This window comes from Hyperolius riggenbachi, chromosome 4 (genome assembly GCF_040937935.1).
Source record: "Hyperolius riggenbachi isolate aHypRig1 chromosome 4, aHypRig1.pri, whole genome shotgun sequence".
Classification (NCBI taxonomy): Eukaryota; Metazoa; Chordata; class Amphibia; order Anura; family Hyperoliidae; genus Hyperolius; species Hyperolius riggenbachi.
This window is the reverse complement of record NC_090649.1, coordinates 23,735,850-23,755,619: the sequence shown is the minus strand read 5'-3', so window position 1 is coordinate 23,755,619 and position 19,770 is coordinate 23,735,850. Positions and strand designations below refer to the sequence as shown.

General features: G+C 47.7%; 1 protein-coding gene across 2 annotated transcripts in view; it reads left to right on the top strand.

Annotated features, from left to right (window-relative positions):
• Window positions 1–19,770, top strand: part of AGBL5 (AGBL carboxypeptidase 5) — a 104,682-nt gene that overhangs the window by 55,932 nt on the left and 28,980 nt on the right. For both annotated transcript variants that reach the window (XR_011031297.1, XM_068279868.1), the window contains exon 12: window positions 6,502–6,692. Coding sequence is in view for 1 of the 2 variants with exons in the window: in XM_068279868.1 (XP_068135969.1) it covers window positions 6,502–6,692 (191 nt within the window). In the remaining variant the exon portion in view is untranslated. The remainder of the gene's footprint in view (window positions 1–6,501; window positions 6,693–19,770) is intronic.

Here is a 19,770-nt window from a genome sequence, read left to right as displayed (position 1 = left end):
ATAAGACTCGCCGCAACATGCTACACCGCAATCAGTGTGATCGTCACATAGGACCAGAACTGTTTTTGTGACGGGATGCAGCATTTCTTCAGCAGGGGATTAAAGGTCCACATAAATGTCAGCGCAATAATAATTATGATGGCACATAGTGCTTTAAAGCCTAATCTAGACGGAGTGATCCAGCGGCTCGATTAGCCACCGGATCGACTCTTCCACACCCCCGCGCGTCCCCGTTCGTCCGCGCGTGCGTTGGATTCGATACCCGCTCGTCCCCGCCGCCGCCGCTTATCTTGCGCTCGATTCGCCACTATTGTCCACTCGCGGGGAATCGAATGGCGGCGAGATCGGACCTGTCGGATCTTCTCAATCAAGCCGCATCAGCAGCTCAATTGATAAGTAACATCGCAGCGTGTGTACCTAGCTTTACAGGGGGCAGAAAAAAACAGAGAGAAGAAAGGCAAGTGATGGGGGATAGGGGAGTGAGGAATAGCTGGAAGAGTGGAGAAACTGTATAGGCTATCTAGCAGGCAGGCTGATACAGAACACTCAGCAGCCTCCATCCCCCACAAGTCAGGTTACCTTTATTACAGCCATTCATTCCTTGTTTACATGGCCAGCCCAGGTGGTCACTTTAGTGTCACATAGCAGCCCTCCTGCAGAGCGGCAATCTCTCAGCAGCTAGGATGTGTGACAAGCTGCCTGGATAAAGGGGCGTGGCTTACTATACAGTGCTGAGCACTGGCAGGATTTATCTGATCTCACAGTAATAATAAACTAGGAGACCCCCAGGAAGGGGAGTCACCTGAAGCAGAGACATTGACAGGACACAGCTGTGAATGTCTCATGTATAAGCTGATCCTGTCATGCAGCCAGTCTGCCCTGCATAGACAGAGACAGCAGAGAGGAGACACTGACTGTAGCAAGGAGGTGCCTCGGACTGTGGTAAAAATATTTGTATCTTTTAACTGCACTTTCTTTAAATTCGGGGGCAGAGGAGACAAGAAGTGCACAGCATGCTGACAGCCTGTCACTGAGCTGGCGTAAGGAAAGGTTTTGCAACCCATCATATTTTGCAACTTGCCATAGAGGACAGTGTATAACTGCCTAGGCGTGGCTTCTCTCAGTTAACAGTTAACCATGGATCCCATTGAGCTAGAAGGGAGGGATTGTTCCCTCCAGGGTAGGGGGGGGGGGATTATTGAGCAAGAGGGGGGATTGTCCCCTCCAGGGGGGGTTATTAATTGAGCAAGAGGGGAGGGTTCTGTGTGAGAATAGGGTTTGGTTGGGTTGCATTTTCTGATACAGATAGGGTGAAGTCAATGGTTAGGATGCACTTTCTGATAGCTATACCTATAAATAAGTGCAACCGGTTGCAAAATCTGATAAAGTTGCAAAAAATTTCACTACACCTGCACTGCTGAGGAAGAGCAGAGCTCTGCAGCCACCTCTCCTGCTCTGTCTGTTCCTCCCCCCAGCTGTATGTGTCAGGCTGCAGCCACCTCTCCTGCTCTGTCCGTTCCTCCTCCCCAGCTGTATGTGTCAGGCTGCAGCCACCTCTCCTGCTCTGTCTCTTCCTCCCCCCAGCTGTATGTGTCAGGCTGCAGGCACCTCTCCTGCTCTGTCCGTTCCTCCCCCCAGCTGTATGTGTCAGGCTGCAGCCACCTCTCCTGCTTAGTCCATTCCTCCCCCCAGCTGTATGTGTCAGGCTGCAGCCACCTCTCCTGCTCTGTCCGTTCCTCCCCCCAGCTGTGTGTGTCAGGCTGCAGCCACCTCTCCTGCTCTGTCCGTTCCTCCCCCCAGCTGTATGTGTCAGACTGCAGCCACCTCTCCTGCTCTGTCTGTTCCTCCCCCAGCTGTATGTGTCAGACTGCAGCCACCTCTCCTGCTCTGTCCATTCCTCCCCCAGCTGTATGTGTCAGGCTGCAGCCACCTCTCCTGCTCTGTCCATTCCTCCCCCCCAGCTGTATGTGTCAGGCTGCAGCCACCTCTCCTGCTCTGTCCATTCCTCCCCCCAGCTGTATGTGTCAGGCTGCAGCGCTCTGTCCGTTCCTCCTCCCAGCTGTATGTGTCAGGCTGCAGCCACCTCTCCTGCTCTGTCCGTTCCTCCCCCCAGCTGTATGTGTCAGGCTGCAGCGCTCTGTCCGTTCCTCCTCCCAGCTGTATGTGTCAGGCTGCAGCCACCTCTCCTGCTCTGTCCGTTCCTCCCCCCAGCTGTATGTGTCAGGCTGCAGCCACCTCTCCTGCTCAGTCCGTTCCTTCCCCCCAGCTGTATGTGTCAGGCTGCAGCCACCTCTCCTGCTCTTGTCCGTTCCTCCCCCCAGCTGTATGTGTCAGGCTGCAGCCACCTCTCCTGCTCTGTCCGTTCCTCCCCCCAGTTGTATGTGTCAGGCTGCAGCCACCTCTCCTGCTCTGTCCGTTCCTCCCCCCAGCTGTATGTGTCAGGCTGCAGCCACCTCTCCTGCTCAAGTGTCCCCCCCCCCCCCCCCCTCCCCGCCCAGCTGTATGTGTCAGGCTGCAGGCAGCTCTTACCCTCCTATTCCTAACTAATGTTAGATGGATACCTGCTCTGGAGACCAGAGACCTAGAGAGGATATAGAGGGTGAACTGTCACAGCACCATACTGAACCCCCACGGAGCTCTCACACACTCTCTGCAGCAGCTGATGAAAAGTTGTAATGGGATGAGTGGGCGGGTTCACTCGACTGTCTCCCTCTTTCATTGGAAGGAGAGGAGCCTGTGCAAAAAAAAGCCTTACACTGATTGGAGGGCGGTAGAGAGAGGGAGGGACAAACAGAGGAGGATGCCTGGAACTTTTTCCTGGCTCAGCCGCTCAGGGATCAGCCTCCGTGTACTGCGGTGTGACACAATTTAGTGTCATTTGGATGGTTGGCAGCCCTGATATGTATTGGTTTCTGGGCTGGCCTTTTTGACACCCCTTTGTAGGCCGTCACCCGCTGCGCCACGCCCCCTGGCGCCCAATTAACAGAACGCCACTGGTTACATAGTAACAGAAATCCTTGTTCTCAGGATCAGCCCCTGAGGATCATGTGACCCATTCCAGATGATATTTTTTTAAAGGCGTTTGCTAAAATATGTTTTAACAGTTAAAGGACAAGTGTACTTACAAGTGAAAATACAGCTACTCCTCTCGTTCCATCCATATCCTGAAGGAAGTAGTGCAGCCTAGTCGACCAATGTGCCACTGTGTGTTTATGTCACTCATCTTAGCAGTGGGCGTCTCTAAAACCTATACATGTAGAAAGGGCGCTGAGTACATTTGGGCACAAAGTAAAGCCGCTAGTAGGTTAGTGATCCACAAGGATTGTTCACGGGTCTTAAAGAGGACCTCCAGTGAAAATAATGTAATAAAAAAGTGCTTAATTTTTTACAATAATTATGTATAAATGATTTAGTAAGTGTTTGCCCATTGTAAAATCTTTCTTCTCCCTGATTTACATTCTGACATTCATCACATGGTGAGATTTTTACTGCTGGCAGGTGATGTCGCTGTAAGGAGATGCATCAGATGCTGCTTGCTGTTTTGGCAGTTGTAAACAGCTGTTATTTCCCACTATGCAACAAGACTCCCACAGTGTGATGTCAGTACCTCAGTGCTGTGAGGCATTGACATCACACTGTAGGAGGGGTTTCACCACAATATCAGCCATACAGCGCCCCCTGATGATCTGTTTGTGAAAAGGAATAGATTTCTCATGGGAAAGGGGGTATCAGTTACTGATTGGGATGAAGTTAAGTTCTTGGTTACGGTTTCTCTTTAAGCCATACTTAGCCATTCAGGATATGCATGGAAAGTGATGAGCTGCAGCACACCACAGTTACTGTGCAGATAGTCCGACAGGTTTCGTCCAGCTCCTGAAGAAGTCCGGTTGGACGAAACTGCTTGGGTATGGCGGACAACAGCGGCTGTTACTTTTAACACTAAATGGTTTATTACTGGGTCCGTTCTGTTTGCGCCCATTTTTCCTAGTATCACTTTTATGGTTTTATCTGTGGACATTGTCTTTGACTATTAAATGAAGATCTCTGTGCTATGATGGCTTGGGATCTCCATTGCTGAGCTGAAATTTCTCATCCAGTTCTTTGACACCTGCAGTACTCCAACTGTCAGTCCTGTTTGGGAGACACAAACCAGCTCTGTGGCCTAAGGGACCAAAGCCTCCGGTGAGTGTTGCCTCTGTCGGGGTGGAGAGTAGGGATGATCAATGAGATGCAATTATTTCCCAGTTTATGTTGGATTATGTAAATGTATGCATCTTGAAAATGGACCAATTAGGTCCCACCAAGGTTTAAATTGATTGGCCCATTTTCAAGCTGCATATATTTGCATAAAAATGTAAAATGTACATAATCCTGCATGAACGTGGAAATATTTGCATCTCATTGATCATCCCTAGTGGAGAGTGCTCACAAGACTGGAATATTCTAAGGGCTGCTCACTACACGGTGGAGGTTACGTCACTATTATTGTCACTTTTATTGGGTGCTTAGAGGAGTCCTCAAGCAACTAATGCTACCCAGAGTACTACTTACCACGGGCTTACTCCAGCCCCTGGCAGCCGCTATGTCCCTCGCCGCAGCTCCGCTCTCCGCCACCGCTCCCGATCCCTGATGGTGCTTCGCCAGGTCGTCATCAACTGCACCTGGGCGAGTGCCGCTGTCAATCAACTCCACGTGGTCCGGAACATACTGCATGGGTGCGGTAGTTTTGCAGTAGTTCTGCGCCTACGCAGTATGTCCCAGACCACGTGGAGGTGATTGACAGCGGCGCTCATGCAGACGCAGTAGAGGACGGCCTGGTGAAGCCTCTGCACCGTCGGGGATCGGGAGCGGGCGGCGGAGAGCGGAGCTGCGGCGATCGACTTAGCGGCCGCCAAAGGCTGGAGGAAGCCCGGGGTATGTAGTGCTTTGGGTAGCATTTGTTGCTTGATGACGCCTTTATAAAAAAAAAAGACAACTATTAGGAAAAATTGTAAAATGCATACCTATAAAATGTACTTGTAATTATGGCATCTGATATATTTATTTTTATATTTTCAAAACAATGCAACTCCCTTTTAATGTCCAGTGTATATAAGCTGTGTGTTGTAACATCTCGTCAGCAGACAGGAAGCAAGTCTGAAGAAGGCATATTACTCGTAGCCTGGAAGCTTACTCTCTTTCTTCTGAGTTAGCCAGTAAATGGTGTCATCCCGATTCAAAATGCGGCATAAATTACCCGTTTCCCTATGTTGCTGTCACTTACAGGAGGTAATAAAAAGCTGACAGATCTGGGAGATTCTCAGTATTACCTTTATTACTTTTACTAGTCAGAAGGCCCTCCCCTAATTAATAACGCATGCCTGAAGCCCGCCTGCGCGCCGCACATGTGCGCTCAGCAGCTGGTACAGACACAGGAGGAAGCAGGGACAGGGAGAATATTGTATAGGACTAGTAAAGAAAAAAAACAAACAAACAAAAAAAAAGCCCCATCCATTCATTTATGGGCGCTATGCCCCTCTCCAAAGGGTGCAGCACATGCATGTGCATGGATGTGTGCACCCATCGACTGCTGCCCAAAGTACCCCTGTATGCCGCCATGTGTGCCAGACACAATGGACACAGATCGACCCAAGGACAGGGGAATAATTACAGTGTTCTCCCCAGAATTTGTTTCCAGCCGGGTGGCATGAAAAAGTAGCCGGGTGGGGCCAGATGAGAGAATGTAGGGCTGGCCCTTCTCTGCACAACTCTGCTTACAGCATAGGAGGTGGTGAGCTGATGACAGCCGGGTGGTCACCAAAACTAGCCGGGTGGAGCATCCGGCTAAAAGAGCATGGGGAGAACACTGAATTATATAGAACTAGTTGACCTAAGCCCGTTTAAAAACGGGCTCTAGGCATCTGTCACACTGCCGCCACCGCCGCATGTCAGTGCTCGCCCACGCTGCCCGGGCCCTCTGGCCCATCCTCCTCCCGTCCCAACGGCTGTTTGTGCGGCACAAGCACAGTAGACCAAACGCACGGACACAGGGACAGGGGACGCAGAGACACGGGAATTATTACATAGGATTCTTTTACAAAAGCACTGTCTCCAGGATATCTATACAAAGATGTCAGCCAACCTCCCTACTCATTTGCTTCGCTAGTTTGGCAGTTACACTGAGCAACTGCCATTTAGTAAGTGGTTTTGTAAAAGGAGAAATAACTGAGAATCCTCGAAGAAGAGATGGACTAGTTCAAAGCCTGTCAGATTTTTACTACGTACTGTAAGTGACAGCCACATAAGAGAAGTACAGTCATTTATATGTACAGTATACATTTTACATTATAGTTGTCCTTTAATAGTTTATATAGGGAGCTATATAGACATGCTGGCTTTGGTGGGACTTTTTGGCACAGCTATAAGACTGTCACAATTGTCGGGGTTACTTTGCTGAGCTTATAAACAGCTCCTCACACTTCTGTGTTGTCACTAAGCATGTCTGTCTCTCTTGCCTTGCAGCTCCTCTCTGGTGTCGGAGAATGGTGTGACCCGATCTCGCACTTATAGCAACGGAACCACCACCACCAGCAGCAGTAGCCAGCAGAACTCTCCCCAGACCAAACCTTCCCCAAGCTTCACCTTCATCTGCGCCAGCAGCAGCAGCCATAGTCCACCGAAGGGTGGTCAGCGCTTCCTAGGACCTGTGAGAGGTAAGCTGAACGCTGCCCGGTGCTGGCCCCCCGCACTTACCCCTCTAGGGTACATCTGGAGATTCTGGTCCAAGCAGAGTTGAAGAGCAGCTTAAAGTATGACCTGGCCTTAACATCCGGGGTTCCTCAATGCCACTTATCTGTGTGTGGGGACAAGTCCGGACTGCCTTTGTTTCTGTAGATTGGTCAGATATAAACTTGTTCAGAGAATCCTCCGTAATCTGTGCACTCCAGTCTGTCCTTCGTTGTTTGTTTGTGAACTGAGTGATTTGCTGCGGGGTGGACAAACAATCGCCTTGCCTTTCTGAGCGCTGCGCAGCACTCCATTCCACAGCTTGTTTATATCCGTGTAAAGGTGCCCATTAACGATACAATTTTTCAATAAATGCAATCTTTCGAAGTGATTTTGACAATCGGAAATAATCGGAAGGTAGTTATCGACTGTTCACATTTACTGAACGATTCTTTCTTCAAAGTCGATCATAAAATCCAACTTTAAGATGGATTTTGTCCTATTTATCAATCGACCAAAGAATCGTTCCGTATTGATTGCCTTCATAAACTGAAAATTTTCTATACAATTCGATCATTAAAATCGATTTGAAAGATCACATTTGGTGAAAAAAAATTGTACCGTTGAGGCTTTCTCCTTGCCGCTCCGGTGCTGAGACCCCTGCAAGCCCATTGTCAAGGTCTTGTGGACAGAGGTCGCCAGCACAGCACAGACTGCTTGCACCTACGCTCTGACACGGAGTTCAGAGGCTCAGCCCTTTCCACACTACTGCACAGACTGCTTGCACCTACGCTCTAACACGGAGTTCAGAGGCTCAGCCCTTTCCACACTACTGCACAGACTGCTTGCACCTACGCTCTAGGACGGAGTTCAGAGGCTCAGCCCTTTCCACACTACTGCACAGACTGCTCGCACCTACGCTCTAACACGGAGTTCAGAGGCTCAGCCCTTTCCACACTACTGCACAGGCGCAAGCCATCTGCACCTATGCAGTGCGGACCAGTTCCATGGAAATGTGAGGGTCCCAGCATCGAAACAGAGGGATGGGGGAAGCCTCTGTAGGATGCAGAGCCTTCCTTCTCTCATAAGTATCTAAAAGGTTTACTAGAGACACTGAAGCGGAAAAAAATGATGATATAATGAATTGGTTGTGTAGTGCAGATAATTACCAGAACATTAGAAGCAAAGAAAATATTCTCATATTTTTATTTTCAGTTCTATAGCTTTTTTTTATAACATTGCATCATTCTCTAATATTTGCAGTTTACACCTATTCAGTAGGAGACCGTGGGCAAGTCTCCCCAACACTGCTACTGCCTATAGAGCGCATCCTAGTGGCTGCAGCTCTGGAGCTTTGAGTCCGCCAGGAGAAAAGCGCGATATAAATGTTCTGTGTTTGATTGTTTACTTAGCATTCTAAATGTTTTTTACAGAACAGGCAGTGAACTTTTGACCTGTCCTGAACTGTTCTCTGCAAAAGGAAAAACAATACAGTTAAAGGACTGACGAGGCGAAACGCCGAAAAAAAGTTAATCACTTGCCTCATCTGTTAAGGCACGGAGGACGCCGTCCGCGCCCTCCGTGCCGATCCGCCGGGTCCCCCGCTCATTAGCCCCCCCCCGGGCCGGCTGCCGACCCCACGGCCCGGGTCGGGCTCTCTCGCCTCTCCCAAGATGGCCGCATCCTTTGCCCGCGGCTGCGCAGTCGGCATAGCTGCGAGTGCGGCTGCGCAGCTCTAGGGCCCCGCTTACAGAAAGAGATGAGGAGTGGAAGTTCATTGTTTAACTAATTTGTATGCAAGTCAGAACACTGTGTTACCTCTGTCCCCCTCTGTGCCACCTCTTTTCCCCAGTGCCTCCACCCTGTCCTCTGTGCCTCCAGTGTCTACTTCTGTGCCTCCACTTTGTCCCCCTGTGCCTCCAGTGTCCTCATCTGTACCACCTCTGTGCCTATAGTATCCCTCTGTGCCTCCTTCCATCCCTATGTACCCCTCTGCACCTGCTCCTTTGTGCCTCTTTCCACCCCCTGTGCCTCCTTCCATCCACCTGTGCTTCCTCCTGTCCCTTCTCCCCTATGCCCTCTTCCACCTTCATGCCCCTAGCTCACAGGCAGCAATGCCCCACTCTTCTGCTGGAGACCCTCCATCGAGCCCTGCACACAGCGTTGGTACGTCGGGTCCTCCCTACATCAGGGGTTACCTGTACTCTCAGACTCTATAAGATAATAAACACTCACAGAGCTCTGAGATCACAGGCTGTTTAACCACTTCACCACTGAGGTGTTTTACCCCTTGAACACCAGAGCAATTTTCACCTTTCAGCGCTCCTTCCATTCATTTGTCTATAACTTTAATATTACTTATCACAATGAAAAGAACTATATCTTGTTTTTTTCGCCACCAATTAGGCTTTTTTTAGGTGGGACATTATGCCAAGAATTATTTTATTCTAAATGTGTTTTAATGGGAAAATCGGAAAAAATGTGGGAAAAAAATTATTTTTCAGTTTTCGGCCATTCTAGTTTTTAAATAATGCATGCTACTGTAATTAAAACCCATGAAATGTATTTGCCCATTTGTCCCGGTTATAAAACCGTTTAAATTATGTCCCTATCACAATGTTTGGCGCCAATATTTTATTTGGAAATAAAGGTGCATTTTTTTCAGTTTTGCATCCATCCCTAATTACAAGCCCGTAGTTTATAAAGTAACAGTGTTATACCCTCTTGACATAAATATTTAAAAAGTTCAGTCCCTAAGGTAACTATTTGTTTTTGTTTTTTTATTGCATTTTTTTTTTTTTTATTACAAAAAAAAAAATTGGGGAGTGTGGGAGGTAATGAGTTAATTTATTGTGGAAAACTAATGTATTTGTATATGTAAAATGCTTTAGGGTGTAGTTTTACTATTTGGCCACAAGATGGCCACAGTGAGTTTGTTTACATGCGACCTGTAAACGTCCGCAGTACGAGGCTGGGAACATCACAATGATCGCGCTGTTTCTAATAGAAGCAGCGGATCATTGCGGGAGCTTAGATCAACGAACGGGAATGGATTTTCCCGTTCATTGATCTCCGGGCGAGCGGGCGTCGGCATGCACGAGTGGCGGGAGCACGAGCGCGGACAGCGGCGGTAGCGCGGAAGGTACGGATTTCCCTGTCCTTTGGTTTTTTAGGGGGGAAAATGGGATGGAGAAATTCGTACCGCGGGGGGTAAAGTGGTTAAGGTAATGGAGTACCTTGTTATAGTCCTGGAGGTTGGGGACCCTCGAGTTAGAATGCTGTGAGAAAGTCCCTCGGTGAGGCTATGATGCGGGGTTCTACAGCTCATGTCTGAATTCATCCTGCATCGCAGAAGTTCAAAAATCCTCCGCTCTCCTTTCATAGAATAAAAGCTTAAAGTGTAACTGTCGGGCATAAAATAAAAAATTAATTCTTTATTATTATCTGGTAAACAAGTAATAAGTATGCTAATCGGGCAATCCAAACGTTAACCACTTTACCCCCACGCGTACGCATTTCTCTGTCCCTTTTTCCATACTTTCACCCCCAGGGACGGAGAAATGCGTACTTTCCGTGCTCCCACTCGCTCTAGCGCGCACTCCCGCTAGTAAACACGCCGCCGGCCGCTCGTCCGGAGATCAACGAACGGGAAAATCCATTCCCATTCGTTGATCTAAGCCCCGCAATGATCCGCTGCTTATCCGTTAAGCAGCGCGATCATTGTGGAAAAAAAAAAACGTTCTCAGCCTCCTAGTACATAGGTTGCATTAAACAAAAAGTTACTGTTGCCATCTTGTGGCCAAATAGTAAAACTACACCCTAAAGCATTTTTCACATACAAATAAATGAGTTTTACACTAAAAATTAACTCCTTACCTCCCACACTCCCCAATTTATTTTTTTTTGTAATTAAAAAAAAAAAATAATTACAATGAAAAAAAATACATAAATAGTTACTTTAGGGACTGAACTTTTTAAATATTTATGTCAAGAGGGTATAACACTGTTACTTTATAAACTAAGGGCTTGTAATTAGGGATGGACGCAAAACTGAAAAAAAAGCACCTTTATTTCCAATTAAAATATTGGTGCCAAACATTGTGATAGGGACATAATTTAAACGGGTTTATAACCGGGACAAATGGGCAAATACATTTCATGGATTTTAATTACAGTAGCATGCATTATTTAAAAACTTTAACGGCCAAAAACTGAAAAATAATAAATTTTTTCCTATTTTCCCATTAAAACACATTTAGAATAAAATAATTCTTGGCATAATGTCCCACCTAAAGAAAGCCTAATTGGTGGCGAAAAAAACAAGATATAGTTCATTTCATTGCGATAAGTAATAATAAAGTTATAGACGAATGAATGGAAGGAGCACTGAAAGGTGAAAATTGCTCTGGTGATCAAGGGGTAAAACCCCTCAGTTGTGAAGTGGTTAAACCCCTTATTACTTTTCTTGTTTATAAATAATCATTCCCCAGTTTCCCTGGCTCTTATTTGGTACTTTGCCACAAAAAGGAAGTTGCAGGGCATGCTGGGTTGTTCATTTTTTCTTCTGTACATTAGTTAAGTCTGAGGGGAAATAAAGAAGCAAAAAAAGACAACCCAGCATGCCCTGCAACTTCCTTTGTGCGGCAATGTACCAAATAAGAGTCATGTAAACTGGGGAATGATCATTCATAAACAAAAAAAGTTATAGTGATTTTAACTTTTGGATTGCCTGATTAGCATCCTTATTACTTGTTTACCACATAACAATAAAGAATTGATTTTATGCCCGACAGTTACACTTTAAAGTGAACCTAAAGTCACAAAAAAAAAAAAAAACGAGATGAACTCACCTGGGGCTTCCCTCAGCCCCCTGCAGACGATCGGTGCCCTCGCAGCTCCGCTCCGATGTCCCAGGATCCACCGGCGAGCACTTCCGGTTTGGCCGTCACCGGCCGACAGGCATGGGAACGGGAGTGATTGTTCGCGTTCCCAGCCTGTATATCGCCCCCAGGTGAGTTCATCTCGGGGTTTTTTTGTGACTTTAGGTTCTCTTTAAATCCGTTTATTGAATCATAATAGAAAATTAGCAAAACTTTGGCAGCATGCAAGCTGACGCGTTTCTGACCCAGCCGGGTCCTTAATCGTAGCTAAAGTGACATCACAAGTCTGTCTTGCATACCTAGAGACCACTCCCCCTAACCACCACACCTCAGCAGGTGATATAGCCGCCTTAAAGGGAAATTACCCTAAGTGGAAAGAGAGTGGATTCCAGTGTATTGCACAATAGTTTACTATAATAAATACACATAATTTCATAAAAAGACGATATGAAAAAGAGCTAACCAGTTAATCCTGTTTACCCCTAACGTAAGATCATATGAAAAAAGAAGGGGGAGGGGGAATTTGCCCTGCCTCGGGCGGTGGCAGCATGACTGATATTAAAAATGCCCATGCATCTTGTGATGTATGGGGCAGATCGACTAAGAGACCTATCTCCATCTGATCAGAGATCTGTTGGCTGCACACATACTGCAGGCCAACTCCTAATCCATTACAGCATGAAATGTTTTGGGAATCGGCCTCGTGATGTGGCCTTGTCGTCCCGCCTGTTTCCCACCACATTTTATATGTGAGACCCACCCCCCTTCCTCTTCCCCCCCCCCTCCAGGGCCTTTACTTCTTTACTTGTCACGCTGGTGTCCGCCGTACTTCCATATTGGTGCCCCACGTGGCAGCGGGTGTTATAGCACATGGAATGTGTGTGACGTCACATATACCTGGGACTTCTTCTGGCCCTTTGTAGTCTGTCAGCTCCCTTGGTGTACTCCTGCTGTGCTTCTGTCACCCCCATTATATTCCATGACTGATGAAGTTGCGGGCTGCTGTGCATGCGATGTCCCGGCTGAACGCCTCCTTGATCGTGCTCCTGAGGCTGGCAGCGTTCTGCACATGCGCAGTTCATACAAATTTGTAATGGCGCATGCACAGAATTCTCCTGGCCATGGGACCGAAATGCATTAGGTGCACGGTTCGGAACAGTGCATGTGCAGTAGCCCCTTGAAGGACAACTGTAATGAAAGGGATGTGGAGGTTGCCATATTTATTTTCTAAGCAATACCTGTTGCCTGGCTATCTGCCTGATCCTCTGCTTCTAATACTTTTATCCATAGCCCCTGAACAAGCATGCAGCAGATCAGGTGTTTCTGAAATTGTCAGATCTGACTGGATCAGCTGCATGCTTGTTTGTGTGATTCAGACACTAATGCATCCAAATAGACCATCAGGACAGCCAGGCAATTGGTATTGTTTAAGAGGAAATAAATATGGCAACCTCCATATTGTTCTCACTTCAGTTGTCCTTTTAATTTGGCAGCAGCAGTACAACAGATCGCACTGGGATGACACCAAAGAGCTGAAAAATACAGGGGCTAGAAGGAGCCCTAGGTAGGTAAAAATCCTCTTTTATGTTTAATTTATGGAGACCTAGAATGGCTGCAATTCTGGCCATCTGCAAAAGTCTTAATAATCCTGGGCCTTCACAGTGTAACTAGGTTCCCTGTAATGCCACTCTCATAAGTCTAATCAAAGAACTGTGGTAATATGTATCCTTCTCCGCTCTGGTGAACAGCCTGAAACAACTCTGCACATTGGCTGATACGGCTCTGTAAAATTAGTGCTGAGTTTAACTGCACAATTCTGAGGGTGAGAGGCTTCAGATGGCTTACCTACCCTCCATAACGGCATACCATGGTCTGTCCCCGTGGCTCTCAGTGGTCGTGGGGCAGGTTTAGCCTTTTCCTCAAAGATGTCCGCTGTTCAGTTCAGTGAGCCACTTTGTGAAAAATACAGCTATGAATGGAAAACTGAAAACTTACCTAAGAATCCCAAAGAGCCTTACAGTCCTCTCCATCCCCTTATTCTACTGCTGTCCCCCGGTGAAGTAATCTGACTAGAATGTCGGAATAGGCCTTTGGGATTCCTTAGAAGACTTCGGAAGCACTTGCGTTCCCGGCTACTTCTGAAGATGAGCAGATCCGTACCATGCACACTCGAGTCTGGGCTCACGCATGCACAATATGTATGGGCAATATGGATGCATTCATCTTTGGAAGCATTCCGGGATGCCAGTGCACCTGAGGAGACCGAAGCCAAGGATTATGAAATGGGGACAGCGGTGGAACAACTGTATAAAGAAAGGATCAGAAAAGCTCTATAAGATCCTCCCTTCCCTAGTTGAGTATCTAAACTTATTTTAATGGTTCATGATTTCTTTAAATACTTTTACGAATTAAGTGGTGGGTTCTCCTTGTTACCACAGTATAATAGTCAGCAGAGTTTGGTGGCTGCATAACCTTAGTCTCCTGTTTGTGTCCTCCTCCCCTCCATTCTCATCACATGATGACCACTGCCTCCTCCTCCTCATCCTGTGTCTCGTTGGTGGTGCACCTCCTCCTCATCCTGTGTATCATTGGTGATGATGATCACTGCCTCCTCCTCCTCATCCTGTGTCTCGTTGGTGATGATGATCACTGCCACCTCCTCCTCATCCTGTGTCTCGTTGGTGATGATGATCACTGCCACCTCCTCCTCATCCTGTTTCTCATTGGTGATGATGATCACTGCCACCTCCTCCTCATCCTGTGTCTCATTGGTGATGATGATCACTGCCACCTCCTCCTCATCCTGTGTCTCGTTGGTGATGATGATCACTGCCTTCTCCTCCTCCTCATCCTGTGTCTCATTGGTGATGATGATCACTGCCACCTCCTCCTCATCCTGTGTCTCCTTGGTGATGATGATCACTGCCACCTACTCCTCATCCTGTTTCTCATTGGTGATGATGATCACTGCCACCTCCTCCTCATCCTGTTTCTCATTGGTGATGATGATCACTGCCACCTCCTCCTCATCCTGTTTCTCATTGGTGATGATGATCACTGCCACCTCCTCCTCATCCTGTGTCTCGTTGGTGATGATGATCACTGCCACCTCCTCCTCATCCTGTGTCTCATTGGTGATGATGATCACTGCCACCTCCTCCTCATCCTGTGTCTCATTGGTGATGATGATCACTGCCACCTCCTCCTCATCCTGTGTCTCGTTGGTGATGATGATCACTGCCTTCTCCTCCTCCTCATCCTGTGTCTCATTGGTGATGATGATCACTGCCACCTCCTCCTCATCCTGTGTCTCCTTGGTGATGATGATCACTGCCACCTACTCCTCATCCTGTTTCTCATTGGTGATGATGATCACTGCCACCTCCTCCTCATCCTGTTTCTCATTGGTGATGATGATCACTGCCACCTCCTCCTCATCCTGTTTCTCATTGGTGATGATGATCACTGCCACCTCCTCCTCATCCTGTGTCTCGTTGGTGATGATGATCACTGCCACCTCCTCCTCATCCTGTGTCTCATTGGTGATGATGATCACTGCCACCTCCTCCTCATCCTGTGTCTCATTGGTGATGATGATCACTGCCACCTCCTCCTCATCCTGTGTCTCGTTGGTGATGATGATCACTGCCTCCTCCTCCTCCTCATCCTGTGTCTCATTGGTGATGATGATCACTGCCTCCTCCTCCTCATCCTGTTTCTCATTGGTGATGATGATCACTGCCACCTCCTCCTCATCCTGTTTCTCATTGGTGATGATGATCACTGCCACCTCCTCCTCCTCATCCTGTGTCTCGTTGGTGATGATGATCACTGCCACCTCCTCCTCATCCTGTTTCTCATTGGTGATGATGATCACTGCCACCTCCTCCTCATCCTGTTTCTCATTGGTGATGATGATCACTGCCACCTCCTCCTCATCCTGTGTCTCATTGGTGATGATGATCACTGCCTCCTCCTCCTCATCCTGTTTCTCATTGGTGGTGATGATCACTGCCACCTCCTCCTCATCCTGTGTCTCATTGGTGATGATGATCACTGCCTCCTCCTCCTCATCCTGTTTCTCATTGGTGATGATGATCACTGCCACCTCCTCCTCATCCTGTTTCTCATTGGTGATGATGATCACTGCCACCTCCTCCTCCTCCTCCTCCTCATCCTGTGTCTCGTTGGTGATGATGATCATTGCCACCTCCTCCTCCTCCTCATCCTGTGTCTCGTGGGTGATGATGATCACTACCACCTCCTCCTCATCCTGTGTCTCGTTGGTGATGATGATCACTGCCACCTCCTCCTCATCCTGTGTCTCGTTGGTGATGATGATCACTGCCTCCTCCTCCTCATCCTGTGTCTCGTTGGTGATGATGATCACTGCCACCTCCTCCTTATCCTGTTTCTCATTGGTGATGATCACTGCCTCCTCCTCCCCATCCTGTTTCTCATTGGTGATGATGATCACTGCCACCTCCTTCTCATCCTGTGTCTCATTGGTGATGATGATCACTGCCTCCTCCTCCTCCTCGCCATCCTGTTTCTCATTGGTGATGATGATCACTGCCACCTCCTCCTCATCCTGTGTCTCGTTGGTGATGATGATCACTGCCTCCTCCTCCTCCTCCCCATCCTGTTTCTCATTGGTGATGATGATCACTGCCGCCTCCTCCTCATCCTGTTTCTCATTGGTGATGATGATCACTGCCTCCTCCTCCTCCTCCCCATCCTGTTTCTCATTGGTGATGATGATCACTGCCACCTCCTCCTCATCCTGTTTCTCATTGGTGATGATGATCACTGCCTCCTCCTCCTCCTCCTCATCCTGTGTCTCATTGGTGATGATGATCACTGCCTCCTCCTCCTCCTCCCCATCCCTGTTTCTCATTGGTGATGATGATCACTGCCACCTCCTCCTCATCCTGTTTCTCATTGGTGATGATGATCACTGCCACCTCCTCCTCCTCCTCATCCTGTGTCTCATTGGTGATTATGATCACTGCCTCCTCCTCATCCTGTGTCTCGTTGGTGATGATGATCACTGCCTCCTCCTCCTCATCCTGTGTCTCGTTGGTGATGATGATCACTGCCACCTCCTCCTTATCCTGTTTCTCATTGGTGATGATCACTGCCTCCTCCTCCCCATCCTGTTTCTCATTGGTGATGATGATCACTGCCACCTCCTTCTCATCCTGTGTCTCATTGGTGATGATGATCACTGCCTCCTCCTCCTCCTCGCCATCCTGTTTCTCATTGGTGATGATGATCACTGCCACCTCCTCCTCATCCTGTGTCTCGTTGGTGATGATGATCACTGCCTCCTCCTCCTCCTCCCCATCCTGTTTCTCATTGGTGATGATGATCACTGCCGCCTCCTCCTCATCCTGTTTCTCATTGGTGATGATGATCACTGCCTCCTCCTCCTCCTCCCCATCCTGTTTCTCATTGGTGATGATGATCACTGCCACCTCCTCCTCATCCTGTTTCTCATTGGTGATGATGATCACTGCCTCCTCCTCCTCCTCCTCATCCTGTGTCTCATTGGTGATGATGATCACTGCCTCCTCCTCCTCCTCCCCATCCTGTTTCTCATTGGTGATGATGATCACTGCCACCTCCTCCTCATCCTGTTTCTCATTGGTGATGATGATCACTGCCACCTCCTCCTCCTCCTCATCCTGTGTCTCATTGGTGATTATGATCACTGCCTCCTCCTCATCCTGTGTCTCGTTGGTGATGATGATCACTGCCTCCTCCTCCTCATCCTGTGTCTCGTTGGTGATGATGATCACTGCCACCTCCTCCTCCTCATCCTGTGTCTCGTTGATGTGATTTATTCCTCCACTGTCTTGTGATTCTTTCTGTACCACTAATGAAATACAATAAAACTGCTCTTCTACCCACATCTCCTGTCTGCTGTGTCTTTCTGGCTGCTCTCATTCTTCATACACACCGCACAGTGACCAGTGACCGCCATGTATTGCCTATCCCATGGAAAATAAGGCAGGTTCAACTGAAGCTTGTCTTCTTCTGTGCTTCAGAAGTGGTTCCATAATAGATCTCAGAAAGCTCTTCAGTTCAGCTGAGGTGAAGAAATAGCCCAGGCGTTCATCTGTTCATACAGTTCACTTCATGCATCAAAGCTTTGGCTCGAGTCTCTTGCGCTGATAACTGCTTAGATTAAAAGGCTCAAAGTGGGATTAGGTGGGAACCTGTGGCTTTCCAAAGAAAAATATAACATACTCCCCCACATTCTCATTCCAAAGCCCAAATCCGGTTAGCCACAAAAATTAACTATTTTCTGGGGTGTTTGTATTCCTTATCCTTTTACATGATATGTACATCTGAACTCAGAAATTTTAACAGCTCTTCACAGCCTCAGCCGTATAGCTTAAATTATTCATATACTGTATACACAATGAGCATCGTGAAGATGGGTCTTTTGATGTCCTAAGTATCTGAAATAACCACACTAAATTATCTAGTATAGATAAAATGACTGCACTCAGTTGAGACTGCCTCATTTTCTGTTCTGTAGATCACGAACTGGATGAATGAGAACTTTCACATTAATACTGTATTTCTTACCAGTAGTATTTGGCCATTTTTGAGTTATACTGTTGTGGAAGCACCAAAATGTTTTCATTGCCTTCGAATGATTCAATTCCATAATGCAGCCCTTGTCTGAGTTCATATTGAACTACTGTGACCACTGGCGAACTGAGGGGGCTGTTCCGGGTGTCTAGAACCCCCCCCCCCCCCCCCTGCACTGAGCTGTGTATTCAGCCAGGGAAGCCCGCATAATATAAACAGCCTCATTCTCCCTCCCTTCTTACTTCTGGTGCTTCCCTCCAGCTAATAGAATGAGAGAGGCAGCCCAGCTTCCCTAACAAGAAGATGCAGCCTGCAGTGAGAGAATGTTGGTTATGGAGTCCTGGACTCTCCACAGCACAGAAGTGTCCGACATGATGAAATTAGAGGGCAGGCAAGCTGGTAAATATGCACAGCATGATGCAGAGCTTGCCTGGACTCAGGGTCCGTGGGCAAACATCTGTCTGGTCTCTCCCCATTGTTATAATGACTGCATGTGTGGGTAAGGTGTTTAACAAGCTGAAAAGTTTTTGACAGTCCCTAGACTCCAGGAGGGCTTCTTTCTGACTTGTGTGAGAGACTGACAGGGACAGGAGTCCGATTACAGGCAAGTAGCCTGTCTGATGTGGGACTGCAATACAGATAAGTTCTCTGCTCCATCTCAGGCTATTCTCAATTTCTCCACTCCTCTCTCTGGGCTAGTGCAACGCCAAAATGACAATAGCAATCGCTAGCAATTTGTGAGTGTGATTTTGTGAAGTGATTTTCAGAGCGATTTTTGAATGAATTGCTCAAAAACATGCTACATGCAGTATACATGCGATTTTGAAAAAATCACAACGCTGCTGTGGGAACACCCACATAGGGTAACATTAGTCAAGCGCTTTTCAAATCACTGTTGATTTGAAAAACGCTCAGAAGCACTCTTGGTGTGCACCAGCCTCCTTCATTTACCTTTGTTTCCCTCTTCCCCTAGAGCTGGATGTGTCTTCTTGTCATACAGGAAAGCTAAATAAAAGTGCAATCCTGGTGAGGCAAAATATTATTATTTAGTATTTATATAGCGCCGCCATCTTCCGCAGATGCATATATCCCTGCATCATATGGCTATCGCTTGCGCTATGTGACACTATGTAGCATATTCCACTGAATTGTCCAAACTAAGTTTATCTCCCGTTCCTCTCTTGGGGAGTTGTTCCAGCGCTGTACCCCGTTCACATTTGCTGCTACCAGAAGCCCTCAGAAACACTCGTGTCCTTGAGTACTTCCAAAGATAGGCAGCTCCGTAATACGCCAGCGCACTTTTGTGCATGGGCAGTATGGAGCCACCTGTATTCGGAAGCACTCGGGGACATACGTGCTTCTGGACCTTTCAGGAACCCCCCCCCTTAAAAATCCTGCGTTTGCCCCTGGTGACAGTTGCTGAAAGCAGTGCTGTGGAGTCGGTACAAAAATCACCCAACTCCGACTCCTCAGTTTATGAAACCTCTGACTCTAGGTACCCAAAATTGCTCCGACTCCTCGACTCCGACTCCTTAGTCTAATACTTACCTGGGCTGTGGAGTTGGTACAAACATCATCAGAC